At 38.1% G+C, this 17,855-nt stretch overlaps 1 protein-coding gene across 3 annotated transcripts; it reads left to right on the top strand.

The window, feature by feature from the left end:
• The first annotated feature begins 10,060 nt into the window (after positions 1–10,060).
• tank (TRAF family member-associated NFKB activator) lies at positions 10,061–14,959 on the top strand. Of its 3 annotated transcripts, none has more exons than XM_086267495.1 (8): positions 10,061–10,276; positions 11,216–11,369; positions 11,629–11,737; positions 11,945–12,015; positions 12,681–12,739; positions 12,831–12,949; positions 13,470–13,852; positions 14,531–14,959. In XM_086267495.1, exons 2-8 carry the CDS (start codon positions 11,271–11,273, stop codon positions 14,696–14,698), a joined length of 1,008 nt encoding a protein of 335 aa, XP_086123621.1. In that variant the 5' UTR covers positions 10,061–10,276; positions 11,216–11,270; the 3' UTR covers positions 14,699–14,959. The 3 variants fall into 3 exon arrangements, with proteins under 3 accessions (XP_086123621.1, XP_086123620.1, XP_086123623.1); XM_086267494.1 differs by having other exon boundaries at positions 10,068–10,276; positions 11,228–11,369; XM_086267497.1 differs by lacking the exon at positions 10,061–10,276 and adding an exon at positions 10,283–10,453 and having other exon boundaries at positions 11,228–11,369.
• The last annotated feature ends 2,896 nt before the right edge of the window (positions 14,960–17,855 follow it).

Here is a 17,855-nt window from a genome sequence, read left to right as displayed (position 1 = left end):
CGTATTCAAGGCTACATACCAAACGTTCCACTGTGCACATCCACCGTCCTGGATGTGTTACCTTGGTGTTGTTCTACGTGAAAAACAAAAGGGCAAAACAAGATCTGTGCTATTAATTGTTTAGGTGCAGCCACCTGTCATCAAGGTGAAATCCAGTGTTTATGGGTCATGCGTCACCCTACCTTAAGCAGCACATTTATTAGCCATTAGCCAACTCTACAAGTCACGGTGAAGAAATTGGGATACACTAATAAAAACCTGAAAACAAAATACTGTGTCTACCTACAATCATAGCTTATAAGGTCTCTCAAACACTGTAGCTACATATCTGGCTTGAAAATACTAAAGATAATATGTTTTCTCTCATGTTGGTAAACTGACCCTTTAACCCTCAACCTAACCACATTTTTTGCATACATGGAATAACACTGGGACCCTGGGGGACCCAAGAAGAATTTACTATTAAAACCAAAAATATAAGAGCAAAAAAATGCAAACAAAATTAACAAAAAAAGAAATAATAAAAGTATTATCACATATGCAAATAATGAAATCTAAAGATTATTTTTCTTTTTTTTTTACAAGTACAATCAATTTGCAAGTTTCTTAAAACTAAAATCTGTACTTTTTAAAAAAAATTTTTATATAGCTTGCAGCTTTTATGCAAAGTGCAATCCATACTATTAAATAAAAGCTTATTTACCATTCTTTGATTCTGGCATCACTTTTGATTCTGGTATAAATTCGTTTTCAGTAATTTCAAGTGTCGTATTTAAAGGGGGAAATCAATCCATCTTTTTTGACCTCAGTGTAATTTAAATAAACATGCAACCAGCCCGCCCAGAGATGTAATCTCTACCGCATGTTCCTGGTCTGCTCCGGGGCCTCCATTATGCTTAATTTATGCTAACGTGGTAGTGTCCATTTGGAGAAGTATTCGCCTACGGAAAGGGGTTTTCAGCCACCACAAAAATGCTCCTCTGCAGTTCTCCAAAGTCCCAGCAAGCATAAAAAAATACAAAAATACAAAATGGATAAACAGTGGCTGCAGTGGATACTTTTCATTGTTTAACACTTGGTTTCAGAACTTAACTCTCCTCCCAGGTTACCTGATGCACAAACAGCAGCAAAGCAGGAGTAGCCCACAGACTGGTTGTACCACTTATTCTTTGATATTTTAGCCCATCTGGCAACAGACATTTTCTGCAGGTTGATGGTCAGTATGAAGCTGCAGATGGACTGCATTGATACTTTCCTGTCTGTGATTCAGGACCAAAGGTAGCAACTTTTTCCAGCAGATCATCCAGCTGAGCATTGGACAGTCACACCAGCAGGTGGTTTTCCTCACTTCCAGGAGGGCCATTGCTGTGCAGATTGGGGTGCGTGTTGTAGCACTATCAGCTCTCCTATTTTGTGTGCGACGTAACCAGGTCATGTCTAAGCTCTCAAAGGTACAGTAGATCCAGCAACATCTCCAACATTCTGATAACACTGAGCTTGGGAAGGTCCCCATTCAGATGATGAAAGCAGCAATGGCATCTGAGTTTTTCTTTAATGAAAGAGTGCACCTACATCTCCTGGATACTATGTGTTCCTTTAGTTTGTACTTTAATTTAAGACTAATTGTACACATTAGGTGAATAAATAGTTCCATTTATTAAAACTGCATAGGTGGAATTGGGTATTTTCACACAGATCCTGTGGAACGCCAAAACTGTGTATTTTTAAAAGGTACTAATCAAAACAAAAATAGAAAACAAGAAGCCTGCCCTTCTTTGAGGTAAGAAGGGCAGGCTTTGGTATAAAATCAAATCAATCCACCTAACTGTCACCAGCTTCTGATTGGAAAACACAATGCTTTTGGGAGAAAGTGTTATGCTACAGCCGTTGTACAGATATGCCTTTATAGGCTGCTTAAACAGCTTTCTTTCATGGTCTGGATTTCAGTTGGGTTAGGCTAGCAGCTGTTTTGTATTAGGTGCGCATGGTATTCTTTACCAGTATCTCATCAAAATGCAAATTTGCAAAAACGAGAGACATACTGTGGTGGAGTATATTGAAAAAGGTCCCCAGGGCCTGAAGTCACTGAAGCGATCCTGAATCTATGATATCACTGTCCTTTTAATGAAGGCATCTATATTGATAAATGTAATGTGCGGTAAATATTCCTTAATGAGACCAACCAAAGGTCACCGGTAATGTAGAGAGGCTCGCCAGGCCAACAGAAGTCAATGGTTCAGCAGTAAAAGAAACAGAGAGAGAGGTCTGATTCAGCAGTCTACTCAGGACACTGGAGGGGGGTGGGGTGGACAGAAAGTCAACTGAATACCACTTTTTATGAAACGGTGAAAGGAAAGGTTAATGCAGCTTCCTCCTTGTGAGTAGAACTAAAAACAAACAAACAAACAAACAAAAAAACTAAATTAACTCTGTATCTTCAACTCCATTATTTATAAGAAAACTATTCTGAATTTATTTATACCAATCTATTGGTTAAAGACGGCTGGGGTAGGGTAACAGTTGCCCAGAGTGCATGTCACACCATTAGCCATGGGGCAGTCTAGACTGCACATGCAGATTCACTCAAACAGGCTCAAACTTGCATATGAGCAAAGATTAAAAGATCACATACAAACCTTTATCCGCACAGATAGACAAGCTCAAACTCTCTCTCTCTGACTCTTTCTCTCTCTCATACACACGCAGAGACACACACTCACACTCACTCTGGGTATTTCCAAGGGAAATAAGAGAGTGAGGTTATTTTAGGACATTGTGCTACTTGGCTACTTGTTCTCGCTCTTCCCTGAACTCATGAAAACAGTCTGTACCAGCAAACAAGGGGGATATAAGAAAAAGTGTTTTGCCCTCACAAATTCTAACAATAATTACAGCCTCACAACTCGACCTGTGAAAGCCAGAGACACGTTTGTTCTCACTTCCCCCTCGGCGTTAGACTCCTGACAAGTGGCACTGCACAAATCAGGGTTGCATGGAGTTTTAGCAGCTCCAGGAAGCTGTTAGTAACAGCTCTGTACCTTCCTGCCTGGATGCATGGCTTGGGTTGAGGTGGGGGTGCACAAACTCTCTTTGGTAGCAACAGAGTCATTTCCCCTGACTCTTGGCTATAAATTAGCCACAGGGAAAAAAAGAAAGAAAAGCTGACAATGCCTATGTGTGTTTGTCTTTAATTCAGGTGCTGGCAGGGGTGGCATTCCTGACAACTCCTATCAGTTATCCCAAAATGACTGAGTCACCCGCTCGGTAATGAAAAATTGAGGATGATCCTTTTTAGCGGCTAAGAATGACATCATACATTATGGTTCAGTAGATCATACATTAAGATGTTTGAAATGTCTTCCCCACTCCTCAGTGACCCTCACCATATGGTACATATCTGTGTTTGACTTACAGCATTATAAAGGACTTGGATTATTACACAGTTTGCAGCAGTGCCATTATTTGTCAGGTCCTTTGGTTAGGTGATCCTTTAGTTGTCATAGAACATATCTGTTTATGTATGAAAGAGACAGATTAAGGACACAGTTGTTTAACATTTATTGCACGTACAATGCATGGCAATGCAATGGATGAATCAAGAATCCAGAATTGAAAAAAAAAGTCACTGCAGCTATTTCTCAGGGAAATATTCAGTGTTAAATCTAAAGTACTAATAGGTCATGATAACTTAAAAATTATAGCATAAAAATGATAGCGTTTGCAAATAAATTATAGTTTAGTTGAATTTTTTTCTGGTGTGACCTTTTCCTTAGAAGCCACAATGAAGTGATGTAAAAGCATCATAAAGATAGAATTGTAAATACATGCCTCCTAAAGACCACACATCATCTCTTTATGTGTCGTCACATAAAGGGTTTGTGTGTTCACGTTTGCCACATTTCCATATATATGCGAAGCTTTTCTTAATGCTTAAAAATTTCTAAGAGGAAGTAACTGCAAGTGAGGTTAAATTGTGGAGTTTGAACTTCATTTTGTTAATGTCAAATGTCCTGCAGTAGTAAGCGTGCAAAAGGAAGTTCTTTCATGCCTGATACTCATATAACCATTGGGCTGCTCCATTGTGTGCATTCTGCTGCCAGGCAACTCTCAAAACTATATTGTAAACATTGTGTGGTGCTGTTCAGTCTTTGCATAATACTGTTGTCTGCGGTTCCACCTCATGCATTCGCCTTGACATTAAAGTTTGATAATTAAAATTTAGGCTGGTGGAGTCTAAGAGACATTTACAATAATTATTAACAATAAAAAATGAGAAGCAACAAATGAAATTTAGGGAAATTCAAAGACTTGGATACAGATGGCAGGTGCAGTTCTATCAAGATCACAGTAAGAGATTATTTTGCACATCAATTGCATGTCACCATAGCCTTTTCGCACTTTACACACTCATTGTTCTTTGTTTTATTAAACACTCTGGTGATCTCAGATACCAGTCCTACCAGCCATCCATGTGTTTGAGGATGTAGAAATACACCTAAAAGCATGATTTTCACAGCTTTCATAATATGATAACTAGCAGAGTGAATACATGCTGTGTTTCCTCTTGCTCGTAGATATCCATCTGGAATCTAAGTCTCTGATAAAATTTTCATGAGCCTGAGTAATGAGGAGCACTAGAGGGCTCTTTATGTGAGCCGAGATGCCCACAGGTCAACAAGGGACTTTCCTAGCCATTCTAACCTCATATACCCTTTCATTTATTTAGTTTTACTCCATGCACACTGACTCTTTGTACTATTTTATGCTACAAGCTGTATGCTTCCCACCAGGATTCTTAATATTCAGTCGGTTTCTTTAATGTTTTCACTTCTGAAAATGAATCATACCGATTTGTGCCTTTGAAGATGTTATGAAAGGACATGCTATATTTATATCACAGCTGTAACATCAAAACCCAGCTTTTTGAATTCATGCAGATAGTTTTCAGGGATGTTCCACATGCCTCATCAGAGGCAAAAAAATCCTTTGAAAACATACAGTACATGCAACCAAATACTGTGACCAGAAATCCCAGAAATTTGAGAATGTTTTCCCATGAAGAAAGTTATTCAAATATTCCCACTGCATCAATATCATTCACAGCTCCCTCTCACAAACCAAAGTGACTCTTCCTTTCCACGTGACTATTGATTGTGGGTTTCCAGATTGCTTTATCTCAACCTGACAAATTAGAAATCAATGCACATGTCTGAGCACAGCCAACAATAAGTTATTGGCTCATCTTGACTGTTCAGGATCACTTATTTTAGGATAAAGTTAAATAAAAAGGTAAAAGTAATAGATAAAAGTAAAATATGATAATTGTTTGGGTTTACCACAGTGGTGTCAAAATCTATCATCCAAAGTAAAACAAAACTCCAGATCTAACAGATTGAACGATATTTAAAGTTGGTAAAGTCTCTAAAATGAAAATATTCAGGGATGGCAGGACTTGCCCATAATGCAAACTGCATTTTGTTCAATGAGAGCTTTGCGGTCTTGCTCTGAAGTATACAGGAACAAGGAGAGAACTTCCTCTCACTATCAATCAGGAAATTCTATCAGCATACAGGAAAGTATTGTTGCAGCATTTCTGCATGGTGCCAATGCCTTCTATACTATACTGTGCAAAAGGTCTCGAGCCACCTGCCATTTCCTTATTTGCTCAAGAGTTTTGCTCTGTTCTATGGACCACAGTGTGTGCAGAAATAAGTACTGTGATTTTTACATAAATTAGATCACATTCCTAGGTTAGTCCAGGACGTTTAGGACATCTCATATTTTCAGCTTGCATTGTCATGTTAAATAGCAAGGATCCACCTGGAGTTAGAAGAGTACTGCCTGCAGAGTTTCATCATTGTTATTATTATTGTTATTTTAATGTTGTGGTTTTCTTGAAAGACAGGTTTTTTTTTAATTCTCTTCACCTCTTCTCAGACTTCTGAAATCTGATCTGGGTGTTTCTCCCCACCCCCCTTTTCCCAACCTCCTGCATGCCAGAGTACTTGGCTCTGCCCTCAGTCTGGTCTCAAGTTTCTGCAGACCTACAGCAGATTGTTTATTTTGCTGGACATGGAGGAAACACGGATGGACCCTTCACTGGCTCAAGATTTACTGTTAAGCCAGGCTCCCGTGTGATCTGTATTTAGAACAAGACTCCCTTTAACAGCAAGCTCTTTATCCTTTGCAAAAATGGCACATTACTAAGGACAATGGGATTGTCTGCTTGGGTAATGTAATGCTAGGGGATTACATCATTTGATACAACATAGCACTGGGTAGACAACAGTCTACTAATCCTGCTCGCTGAGGTCATTTATAATTCATTGAAGCACACATACCATCATCCTATTTTGGACAAAGGGCAGAAAAATCTATATACCCTAGTGATGGTGGAGAAGGACAAAACATTTCCCCGGAGATCATTTCTGCTGAAATTTATGAGGTTACTCTTCACCACTGACACCACAGTGTAAGTGCTGAGGTCAGGGTATTAGGTAAAAATAGCCTTAGGAAGCACATGCATTGTATGTCTGTATTAAATAGCTGCATGCAATTAAAATGGATTACAGATATGAAGGTAGCAACACTAGCGTTTTCCTCTTTTACTTCTTTTAAAACTTTTCCATCAGTAGCTGTGGGGTTAGTGAAGTACGTGCAAATACTGTGGTCTCACCATCCAGGAAATGCATATCTTGTTGACAGAAATTCTTCCTGTGAAATTTGAAATAAATTATGGTGCACACGCCTTTCATCCTAGCCATCAGAAATGCACAGTGAAGCTCCTTTAGAGGCAATTATGATTTATGGGACACACAAGGGAGAGGGAAGAATGTGCATTCAGTACTTTGGAGGAACAGAGAAGCAAAGAGAGCAAATTGCAATGTGAAAGAGAACTGACTGCTCATGAACCGGCGTCTACAGTTTTCTCACTTTAAGCGTGGTTTACTTTCACCCCCAGACAGGTCATGAAGAGTACAAATGCTTCTTACTTAATTTCATTTTGTGATGTTTTTGGTATCATGTCCTGAGCAGCCAATCAAGTAATACAATTTCCTCAACGGGAATTATGAACAAAGAGTGAATTGAGGCCTGAACAGAAAGAGAAAATGGTACTTGAGGTGAATGATTGTGTGGTCAATGAAATGAGTCATATGCTTTTTTTCAGTATTTCGTTGTAGCTACACTGCTTATCAGTATACCACAGTCTCAGTGAAAATTTTCTTTACCAGAACCACAAGACTAGGGTTATGTCAGATTACTATGAGTTCAATGCAACCATGAAAAAAAAAATATGTGAAAACCAAAAAGACATGATGTTTTCTTAGAGGAAGTTGGTGCTATGAATTGAGGTTGTTTGTGGCCGTCTGGGTCTGTAAGGCAACTCAGCAGGAGCAAAGGTGGAGGTTGGAATGTCAGTGAGGGTCAGAGAAGGTCACGGGGAAATGACCTTTTGGATGAGTCAGGAGTCCATTCACTGGAACCCCAGCTGTGATGGACAGGTCACGTGGAGGTCTCCACCAGTTCATACGCAGACATGCTCATACAGTCACCCTGCTTTGTCATTTGTAGACATTACAGACCAAGATGGAGAAAACTTTGACGGCTCATTTAGGACAAGATATACCTCCCTTTGTCAAATAACATATAACTTTTGAGTAAAACAGTTAGACCTATGGCAAAACTTGAGAGAGCTAAGATAAAATATCTGAAGAGATACTTCAGTAGATTCAAAAAAGGTCAACCTGAGAACTGACCACACTGTTCAACTAACAACAGACTGCTTAGCTTTATTTGCTAAAATTATATCAGAACCCCCACCCCCACCCCAAAACAAACAAACAAATAAATAAATAAATGAATAAATAAAATAAAATGAAATAAGTAAATAATTTAAAAAAATGACCGGCTATGTTTTCTATCACTTTGGCCAATGAAATACACCCAAAATACAAGTAAGGCAAGATGAAGAGAGTCATCCTTCACTTTATGAAAACTAAAAGGAAATAAAAATTGTACAATTTTTAAGACCTCATGTGTGCTATTATCATGATATTTTATGTGTAAATATCATGGTTATCTTCAGTAGTGACAACAAACCTGTTTACTATTTTAAAAAGAGATTATTACTACTACTACTATTATTATTAGTATCTCTATTAGAAAAGGAAACAAAATCTGCCTGTTCTGAACCAGTTTTCAAGGTAACGTTATAGGTGTTCCTTCCAAACGATAACAATACAAAAACTCAAAGCATACAAATGGACCAGGCCAGATAGACAACACAATTAGCCTTATCTTTATATTAACTCATTAAAAATCAAAAAACAAACAGAAAAAAACAAGCAAACAAACAAAAAAAAAACTATCCGACTTCACTGGCACATGTATTTATCTTATTTATTCTCTCTCTTTCCCTGCTTCACCTTTCGTTTGACAGAGGAAGGCTGCGTGCCCGTGTCTGTGTGCGTCTTTGGGGAGAGTACCTGCGCATCACAGGCATATATAGTTTGTAGGCGACGAGTGCGTGACTTCTGAGAGCCCTGCTAACTAAATTGCTGTGTTTTGTTTTTTCATAGTATCGCTGCTTAAATGAATTGTTCACTGTGGGCCAATCAGAACAACGGGAAATGCCTTGGTGCTCCCGGGGACAGTTTACGGACTTGTATCCATTGGTATAGAAGAAAAACTGTACGTATACAGCTTCACTGGGTTACAAAATATACTGAACTTTCATCTCCCGAGAATTTTCACTTAATTACTTTATATTGTCAGAGCAAGAAATTAAGAGCGTCATCTCAGTAATTCACTCTCAGCTGCCATCTACTGGTTGTTCTTGTATTTGTTTGGCTTCACTTTCCTTTGGCCAGCCTGGGAGCGTTTTGTCAAGGCTAGAAGTAATGTAGGTCAGAACATTTACTCCAAAAATATGTCACTGCAGTCATATGCAGTTTACACAAAATAATAGGAAATGTTATAGGATGTACTTTTTTCAAACAGGAGGGACTTTAAGACAGCAGGAAGTACTATAAATAGTATAGCTACAGTCATATTTTGCTGAGAACCTACTTGAAAATATGTCATATATACATATTGAATTGAATTTGATAGTTTTAGTGACTGTTAAAATAGCAATGAGCTTGACTCCTGATTGAATAACTCTTATCCAAGGCTCAACAATGTGTTAATGATTTTGCTATAATTTTGCATCACATTACACAGTAATTTAATTAGAAAATAACCAGCATGCATTAATTTTGGGCCTGGTGAAGGATCAGAAGGTCTTTACATATCTCATAGCACATCCAGTTTATGTATTTTTTCACAAGCACTGCTGCTTGAACATTGTTTAAACCCAGGTAGTACTCCAGGACTATTATAATGTGCATTTTTGTTGCTGTTGTTGTTGCAATGCCTCATTTCCTTCTCAGTGTTATGCAGTACATTTTGAAACAGCCTGTAGTTTGAAGTGGTACACACATGCATTGCATGTTTTCAGGCCAGAATAACCAACTAAGCAGGCCGAGCAGGCAACTGCTCAGGATTCCCAGAGGTCAACCAAACCCTAAACCCACTGCTTCCCAGTTTACTGAATCAATTATGTACTCATTTATTAAAGGACTGGGGTCTCTAAATGTTTTATTTAATCCATATCCTGCTTACAGTGTCCTTTGACACTGTAGCCTATAAAGAAAATGGAAGCTTACAATAGAGGCCCATCAGTATTCGTTGCAAGCAGTCCCTTCAGAACTTTGTTCTAGTTATAGACTTAAAAACAAAACAAAACAGGCTCAGTTCATTTGACAGAACCTGTTGAATATTCAGTAACATTCAGTTTATATATGTATGTATATATATATATATATATATATATATATATATATATATATATATATATATATATATATATATATATATATATATATATATATATATATATGTGAAAAGCAAAATGAGCACAACTTAACTCGAGTTTGGGCACAGTTTTCACATGCACAACAGTCGGTTTGCAGACGCGTAGGCTGGAAGAACCCTCAACCAGCTAACCACCCAGCTCTCCCGTGAGCTCCGCGCTGATTGGCTAAAATCGAGTAAAGGCGGAAGTCTACAGTATGAGGGGATTCCCCGAGGGAAGTTCCCAACTCAACTAGGCTATGTAAAACATACATTGCCATATCCTCTCCAGCGCTTGGTAACTTTGCATCTCAAGATTAGGCGACGACGCTGCGGTAGTGTCAAAACAATAAATTCGACTTCAACAGTTACTCGAATGAAGGTAAGAGGACACTCGCACTGGCAGCGAGGTAAACTCATCTCAGGACTTCTCGCTCAGTCGCTTTATCCGACGCCGGCTGAAGCTACGGCTTGTCAGACACTTACACTTTAAAGAATACGGAACTGTTTAAAGAAGATTTTGAGCGACTCTTTTAAAATGACCCACGGCTGTGTCCCGGTAGGCTTCAACATTAGCGTTACTCTCCTTTTACTTACTGAGTCTGTGGCTACAGGCTACTACTTATCCAGGAGCTGTTGGAGTGTAGTATCGCTCACAGGTACTGCGTTACTATGGCATTTATTAGGAAGGCTGTTCCGTAATTGAGCGGCTCTTTATGAGACTGCTGTCAGGAGTTAAGATAATGATAGGCATCACTTTAGCTTTCTGACAGAAGTGCAGTCGTCCCAGAATTGCTTAATGCTGTCTGATGATCAGTACTAACAAGAAGGAGTGTCTGTTTCACCAGTGTTATACTCATATATTACACATGCACTGAGTAACTTTATTTGTCATTACTTTACAATACTTGATCTTCATCTTCAGCTCTTATAATTCCTTACAGAACTAGAACAAGGCTTTAATGGTTGAAATATGAAGGGAATTTTTAATTCTACCAGACCTGCCAACATTCATTGGTAATAAGCAAATATTTTGAAGATTGTTTACTCAGTTTTGGCATGGTTTTGTCATTTGGATCAGTAGCTCATTTAAAGCAGCCAAAACAATTTGGCAGCACGTTAAGGATTTCTTGACTTTTTCAAAAAATATTTTTAAAGTGCACGAAGACTAGTTGACAGTTGTTTGTAAAAATGTTATAAAAATGGCCGGGATGGGGATAAAAAAGGAAATCTTTTTAGTTTTATAACCGGTCTAATAGTGTTCACGGGGTCTTTTGAGAGTGTTTTTCCTTTTGTTGGCATATTTTACAACATTTTGTAGTTTCACTCGTAGGGCTCATGTGTGCTGTGTCAGTGATGATTGTGGAGCACAAGGCATGGAAAGGAACATCGGAGACCAGCTCAATAAAGCATTTGAAGCTTATCGTCAGGTCTCCATTGAAAAGGACATTGCTAAAAAGGAGCTGCAGAAAGTGGTAATGATGAAGAGCAACTTTTTAAAAACTTTGTGCAGAATGGACCAAGAATTAACAATATACCACAACACATCCCAGAGCAAATTACATTGCTAGCTTTTCAAACAAATAATGTTTATTCTAATTATGTTATTAAATGGCATATATAGAATAGCATTATTATTAGTTAGGTTGCTTCCAGATATGAAACTACAACACAGTGCTTAGACCACAGTGGATATGCTGGTTCTAGACAAATAACAGTACCTCCATTTTACAGACTGAGTATTATGAGCAATATACTCGAGACCTTCAAAAGCAGATAGAAGATCAACAGCAACTGATTTCAGAACTTGAAGCAAAGTTGTCAGCAACAAGGCAACCATCAGGTTAGTGATGTGTTAGTTTGTTATTGACGTGTTAGTTTTACTGCTTTTTTTCCCCAGCTGGTGTACCGAGTAGGGATTTACTTTACACATTGCTTTCAATTCTGTGGATTGAGATGTAAACAAAGCGATGGACTATCAGACTATATTGAGAATTCATTTGAATTTCCTCTTTTATAAACTGGTCATTTTCATTGTTTTCATTTTCAGGAGAAATGAAATGCGAGCCATGTAGTCATCTTCTTGACGGGGCCAGCACTTATAGGAAATTACAGTACCCGGTATGTTTATAGTTATAACATGCTCTTTCTGCATTTAGGCTTTATGAAAACTACAATATTGTATTTCCAAAACAGCTTTCCCGTTAGGAAATCAGAAATGTGATCGCATACGGCTTCCTCTCGCATATGTAGAAGTTGATGGTACTTCTGCTTTACTATGTTGCATGTGTGTTAAGGTAAAGGGATGTTAAAAGAACACTTTGTGCTAGTACTCAGTGAATACAGTATTAACTGTAAAGCTTAAACTATTGCTTATTCAGATTTGTCACTCTAGTTGTGTGACAGTGTTTATGTGTCAAGTTTACATGTACTTTAAAGAAAGCTAAGTGATATTCTATAAACCCTATCAAAATGATGTTTTAGTAATTTTACATAGTTCTGATTATTTGTTTTCCTGTCGTTCAGGCATTCAGGCCTGCTTTGCTACTGTAATAGTATTTACTCTCTGTTGCTCTCCTCACTCAGTGTATCCACTTTTACTTCACCAGATGGTGCTAGAGGATAATATCGCTGCACAGTTCAGCAGCTTGAGTTTTACAGTTATTATTATTTTTCGCTGGGAAATATAAATGTGTGATGTTTAAATAAAGCTGCAGATGTATGAACAATATTCCCTTGTATAATTGCTGTAAATGATCACTATAAATTTAATGTGTCTTTTTCAGGAGATTATGGGCTCTGTTGCCGTTGCTCCTAATATGCCAATCAACAGCAGCGTTGACTAGTATGTGTCAATCTTTTTTTAAAGCCATGAACATTATGGTAAAAGAATGGTTTTTCTTTTGTTCCTTACTCCTGCTTTATCTGTTTGTCAGTCAGGAAATGCGGGAAGCATTTGAAGCCATTGAAGGGAAATTTCGACAGATCCGGTCTTTAACCAAAAGACAAAAAGATTACTTAAAAAGATTCCATGGAGGAAGTGATGCATCAAATGGTAATATTAATATTTACTGACTATTACCTTCTGTTTTTCAGTGTCTGAATCTGAAAGCAATTGTTTTCTCTAATTGGTCACATAAAAAGCGTGTTTAATTTAAATAGGCTTGTGTAGTTTATAACAGCTTACGAGTTTACTAGCTTTTTGTCTTGTTGTTTAATTGGATAGCGACACCATGACACGGACTGTACATGAATGCCTGATTGCCCTACGAACCTTAGCTGGCCACCTCTGAAAAAAGGTGGATAAACACATTTAATAATTCCACTGACAAAATGCTTAATGCCAGTTCTACATAATGCTACATAAAAAAAAATAATGTGGTTATATTAAACATATACCTCTAAGTACTGAAAGGCCAACTTGGAAATGGGAATGCAAAAACAAACTAGGCATTTTTTAAAATGTGTGTAACTTGTGAAATCGTTGCCAATTTCAAATGTCCTTAAACCACATCTATGTCCGCGAGTTGACTCGGAAATAAATAATAATCTTTATTTTTCTGCCTTCTCAACAGATCAGCGGTTCTCCATGCCCATCCAATGCACAGACCGTACCGCAGATTCAGAGGGACCATTTTCCTCAGCTCTAAGGACAGTGGATATCTCTCCCATGTCTACCTCTCTGGCATCCCGTGGCACCAGCCAGGAAGACAAGGACTTGGTAGAATCTCTCACCAAACTGAGCGTCAAATTCCCGCCCTCTGCGGACAGTGAATATGACTTCCTGAACAGTGCTCCGGATAGACAGATTGGTCTACCCATGGCTGTCCCGCGACCTCTCAGTAATGTCTCCTCCACACTGACAGAGAAGGAGTCCGTGCCTTTTGTCTACCCTAACTCCCCCTCCCACACAACATCATCTACACTCTCCCAGGAGAGCGTGCGGGGACCCCAGCAGGTGAGAATCACAGGAGAAGGTCTGAGAAAACTAGTAGCAAATTATCAGTTTCTGATTGGTCTTTACTAATGGAGGAGTGAAACAGTGTGAAGTCCAAAAATATCCCCTTGGCTAAACTTGAAACGTATTACTGTGTAATGTGTGCTGATTCTTTTTTTACTTAAGCATGGATGCTCTAGTTATATTTGGCATCTTTGCTGGAAAGTGTGAGCCAGATGGAAGCACATTACAGTGTCTGAATGTGATTTGAAACAAGTACGATGGTTAAGTGGGATTTTATTGCTGATGTGTCTAAATGCCTAATAGGGTAAAAAAAAGTGAATGACGTGCATTAACGGCTGCAAGTTGGTCCAGTTTTCATTATATGATTCAGTCGCTGGATTACACCAACACAGGCATTAATAATAGGTATGACTATTTGGATAGTTTGAACACAGTATTCATAAATAGTAAGTTAATTAAACACTTGAGAATAGCATTTTGCCTTTACTTTTCTGCCTAGTATTTGTTCTAACTATTGGGTTAACAGGGGACATGTGTTCTTTAAAGCAACAGATACCGCAATTTTGAGGCCAAGTGGTCCAGCCTACTTTAGTAGTAGGCTGCGTAGAGTGACTGTAAGGACAGTTTAGAGCATAAATAATACATTTGTTCCCTTTGATTCATCTTGCTCTGCAGTCTGTCTGGATACCGGATCTGTGTGATGCAGCTGCTGTGGGGACAGAGCTGGAGACACCTCAGAGCAGCACTCCTGAATGTGCTTTCTGCAATGCTGTGGTTCCTCCAGACCAAATGAACAGCCACCTCTACTTGCATTTCTCTCATAAGAATGAAGCAGACAAGTGACGGTAGAAGCAGAGACTGATGGGAAGAAGCCACAACTATTTCAAGACTTTACTGTTTTCATGGTGTAGCCGTGCCTGCCATGAAGTACAAGCGCTGTACTGGACTTCAAATGACACTGCAATAAGACTTGAATTCATTTATTTAATACTGAAGAATTAAATGGTACATTTCTTTGCCCATTATATTTTTCTAAAACCCCACTGAGATTTTACAGTGATGCGTATGGTATATGTGAGCAAATAAACACATTTAGACTCGTAACATTTTTTATTACTTGATTTGTTTTCAACTTGCAAATATATAATACAGTATGAATATATAATATATAGATTGGTATATGCATCCATTCATAACAAAGAGTGCGTGTGATATTACTTCATATTATATCTTTAGCACGTTTATACATTTTTATTTTAAAAATAATGAACTTTCAAAGATATATCACATTTCTAAAGCTATAATATTTCATACACACACACTTTTTTTTTCTGAAACAAGACACCTCTCTCACTTTATGGTGGGTTTTGGATCTCAAGGAATAATAATATATTATGTGTTAGAAATGCCCATCATCTGTATTAAATTAATCAAACATAAATTATATCTGGAATGATTAACGTAGTAATTCTCGTCATTCCTCCCCATTTTTCACTTAAGCCAGAATAATATAAAGCAGCTGTTTATCTCGGTGTAGAAACATTTCCAACTTTCAGATACTTTTATGACCATATGTTCATTAAGATTGTCCACAGAGATACTCTCACTCATTAGATGGCAAATTACCCTGCTATCTGCTACTTATTGTTTTATCACAGGCAATATTTAACTGTTTATATGGGCGCATTTATTTTAATGATTATAGGAACGTGATATGAGTCTTCTTTCATTTCAACTGTGCTATTCAAAGTAATAAAGTGACTGAAGATGTGCCAGTTTTAAATTACGTTACACTGCTACACCGCTACGCTGTCATGTGACTGGAAAACAACGGCAGTTTTTTTTCCCTTTGATACGTTAAAAGAGACCGAACAAGGAAACACAGGTGTTTTATAAATACACGTTTATTTTTTACAGTGTGTAGCGATCATTTGACTAAACCTGAATCATTTTTAAACAGCAGCATCATTTCATGACTACCGCAGCATTTATTCACACCTTTGCAAAGATTGCAGTGATTTTCACCATTCAGTGTGATGATGTTTGAGAAAACGGGGACACTGTGTTGGAACACTTTGTTGTGCAGTGAGGCCCTTGCAGACCTTCAGCTTTGGGTTGGTAACACTTGTGCTGGATAGATGAGCTGGTGTGAAGACTGCAAACAACATTTTTTTCTCTTTTTACAAGTGCTGAATATTAGAACTCACTTACAACAATCAAGTACCCCTAAAAGACCGACTGATTTGTTAGTTCAGATTTAACCTCCTAAGACCCGAACTCTTCCACGGCATGCATTTTTCATTTATCTTTGATATTTGGTCACATTGGGGCCCGATGAATGTAAAAACAAAGAATTACCAGATTTTGTTTTTTTACCTTATTTTTGTTTTTAATAAAAATAAGAGCCACATATGAGGATATTCATGTAAAATTGTGATAGAACAGTAGCAGTATAATGTCCTCATAAGTGGATATCAGGCCCTTGTAGAGCAAAATTTAGTATTTTGGTCTAAATAACCCAAAATGTGATGTCCACAAATGTGGACGCCAGGTCCTAGGAGGTTAAATGATATCTGCTGCTGAGCCTGTCTTTGTATTATATAAATAGCTCCAAAGGGTGTAAGTAAGTGATGTTATAATGCTATTAACTACCCTGAACTAATGAGTCATTAGACTAATGCAATATTCTCACACAATGCAACCTTTCTGTAGAGGGAAATAATGAAAAGACCAGCCAACTGGAGTATTACAAACGTGAATATTACCTACATATTGATCTGACGTAATGTGTCAGACATAATGCATGTTTCTTTTGGAGTGATATAAACCGCATAATTCTTCTCACATCACATCATGCGAGCCGAGAAGCGAATTTATTCTCTCCTTTTTTTTTGGCAAATACATATCCCTAATGATCCTCTCTGGTTAATCTGTGAACAGTCGAACATTGTGCTGCCTGCATGCTTTTCTCTCTGGGATCATGAACAGCTGCTTGCTCATAATTATATTGTCATTCATTGTTATTTGGAAGAGGAAACTCGTACCGACAGCTGTAATTTTTTATTTATTTTTTTTGATAATTCCATACACTATATTTACTCACGGGTGTATACAGCAATGTGAACTGTTTGTGAAAAGTTCGCTTTAGCTGTAATGACTGTTGTTGTCATCATTTTCAGAAAAATACGAGATCCATCTTTCTCCTTGGGGCATTTGCTAGCGGAGCTGGTAGATCTGAAATATATTTAAGAGCTATAAAAAAAATGGAAGAGGATGAAAAAAAAAGAGAGAAGGATATGGATTGAGACGGAGAAGTAGCAGGCTGATTACAAGGTGTCAAAATTGCCAGGAGCAAGAAGGTGAAAGCAATCAGGGGTGAGAAGAGTGCAGCATTCGTGAGGGGCAACTAATTATCCATCTCATTTGTGGAGAGAAGCATTTGAGGCCGCTCTAGCCCACTGAATGGTGACAGATTGGTGCGGAGGAGAGGGGAGGTGTTAGAACAATGGAGCCCAGCTCACCATCATTACTGCATGCTAATCAGCAGTGCTTCTGCACCATCAGTCGGTGCTGCAGCAAGTTCGGGGAGACAGGGAAGTCACCAGCTTCAGGGGACTATAGTCATTCCTAAGTAGGGAAGAGAGGGAAGAAGCATGCACAGTATAGCTGCGTGCAATTTGTTATTGTCTTTTTTAGGCTATCTTACGTCTATCCAAGTTGAAATAATTGTACAATGAGTGTTTCACATGCATTTAAGAGTAATAGTTATGTAGGGAATATACTAGGCAGTTTAATGGCTATATTCATGCCAATGCCATTAAAAGTCTGAGTTATAGTTTGAGTGTTATGAAACTGTTATGAAATTAATGCACCACCTCTCTTGAGATGGATATAAGTTTAAAAATTCAAACATCACTGTGTGAATATTTATTATATAACTAACTAACTAGATAACTGATTCTTCTGTGACCAATATTTAAAGAAGACCAGTCAGGTGCAA

Source organism: Aulonocara sp. 'chitande type north' Nkhata Bay, linkage group LG16 (genome assembly GCF_057382095.1).
Source record: "Aulonocara sp. 'chitande type north' Nkhata Bay isolate Kocher_YH1m ecotype deep benthic linkage group LG16, A_spYH_male_GT1.1, whole genome shotgun sequence".
Lineage (NCBI taxonomy): Eukaryota > Metazoa > Chordata > Actinopteri > Cichliformes > Cichlidae > Aulonocara > Aulonocara sp. 'chitande type north' Nkhata Bay.
The sequence above is the reverse complement of the archived record's forward strand: the minus strand, read 5'-3'. Positions and strand labels throughout refer to the sequence as shown.

Excerpts from the sequence above, each read along its gene's own strand:
- tank (XM_086267495.1), top strand. The coding sequence starts at position 11,271 with ATGGAAAGGAACATCGGAGACCAGCTCAATAAAGCATTTGAAGCTTAT. Across the intron at positions 12,740-12,830 it reads ATCAACAGCAGCGTTGACTA|TCAGGAAATGCGGGAAGCAT; the intron begins GTATGTGTCAAT and ends TCTGTTTGTCAG. Across the intron at positions 13,853-14,530 it reads GCGTGCGGGGACCCCAGCAG|TCTGTCTGGATACCGGATCT; the intron begins GTGAGAATCACA and ends CTTGCTCTGCAG.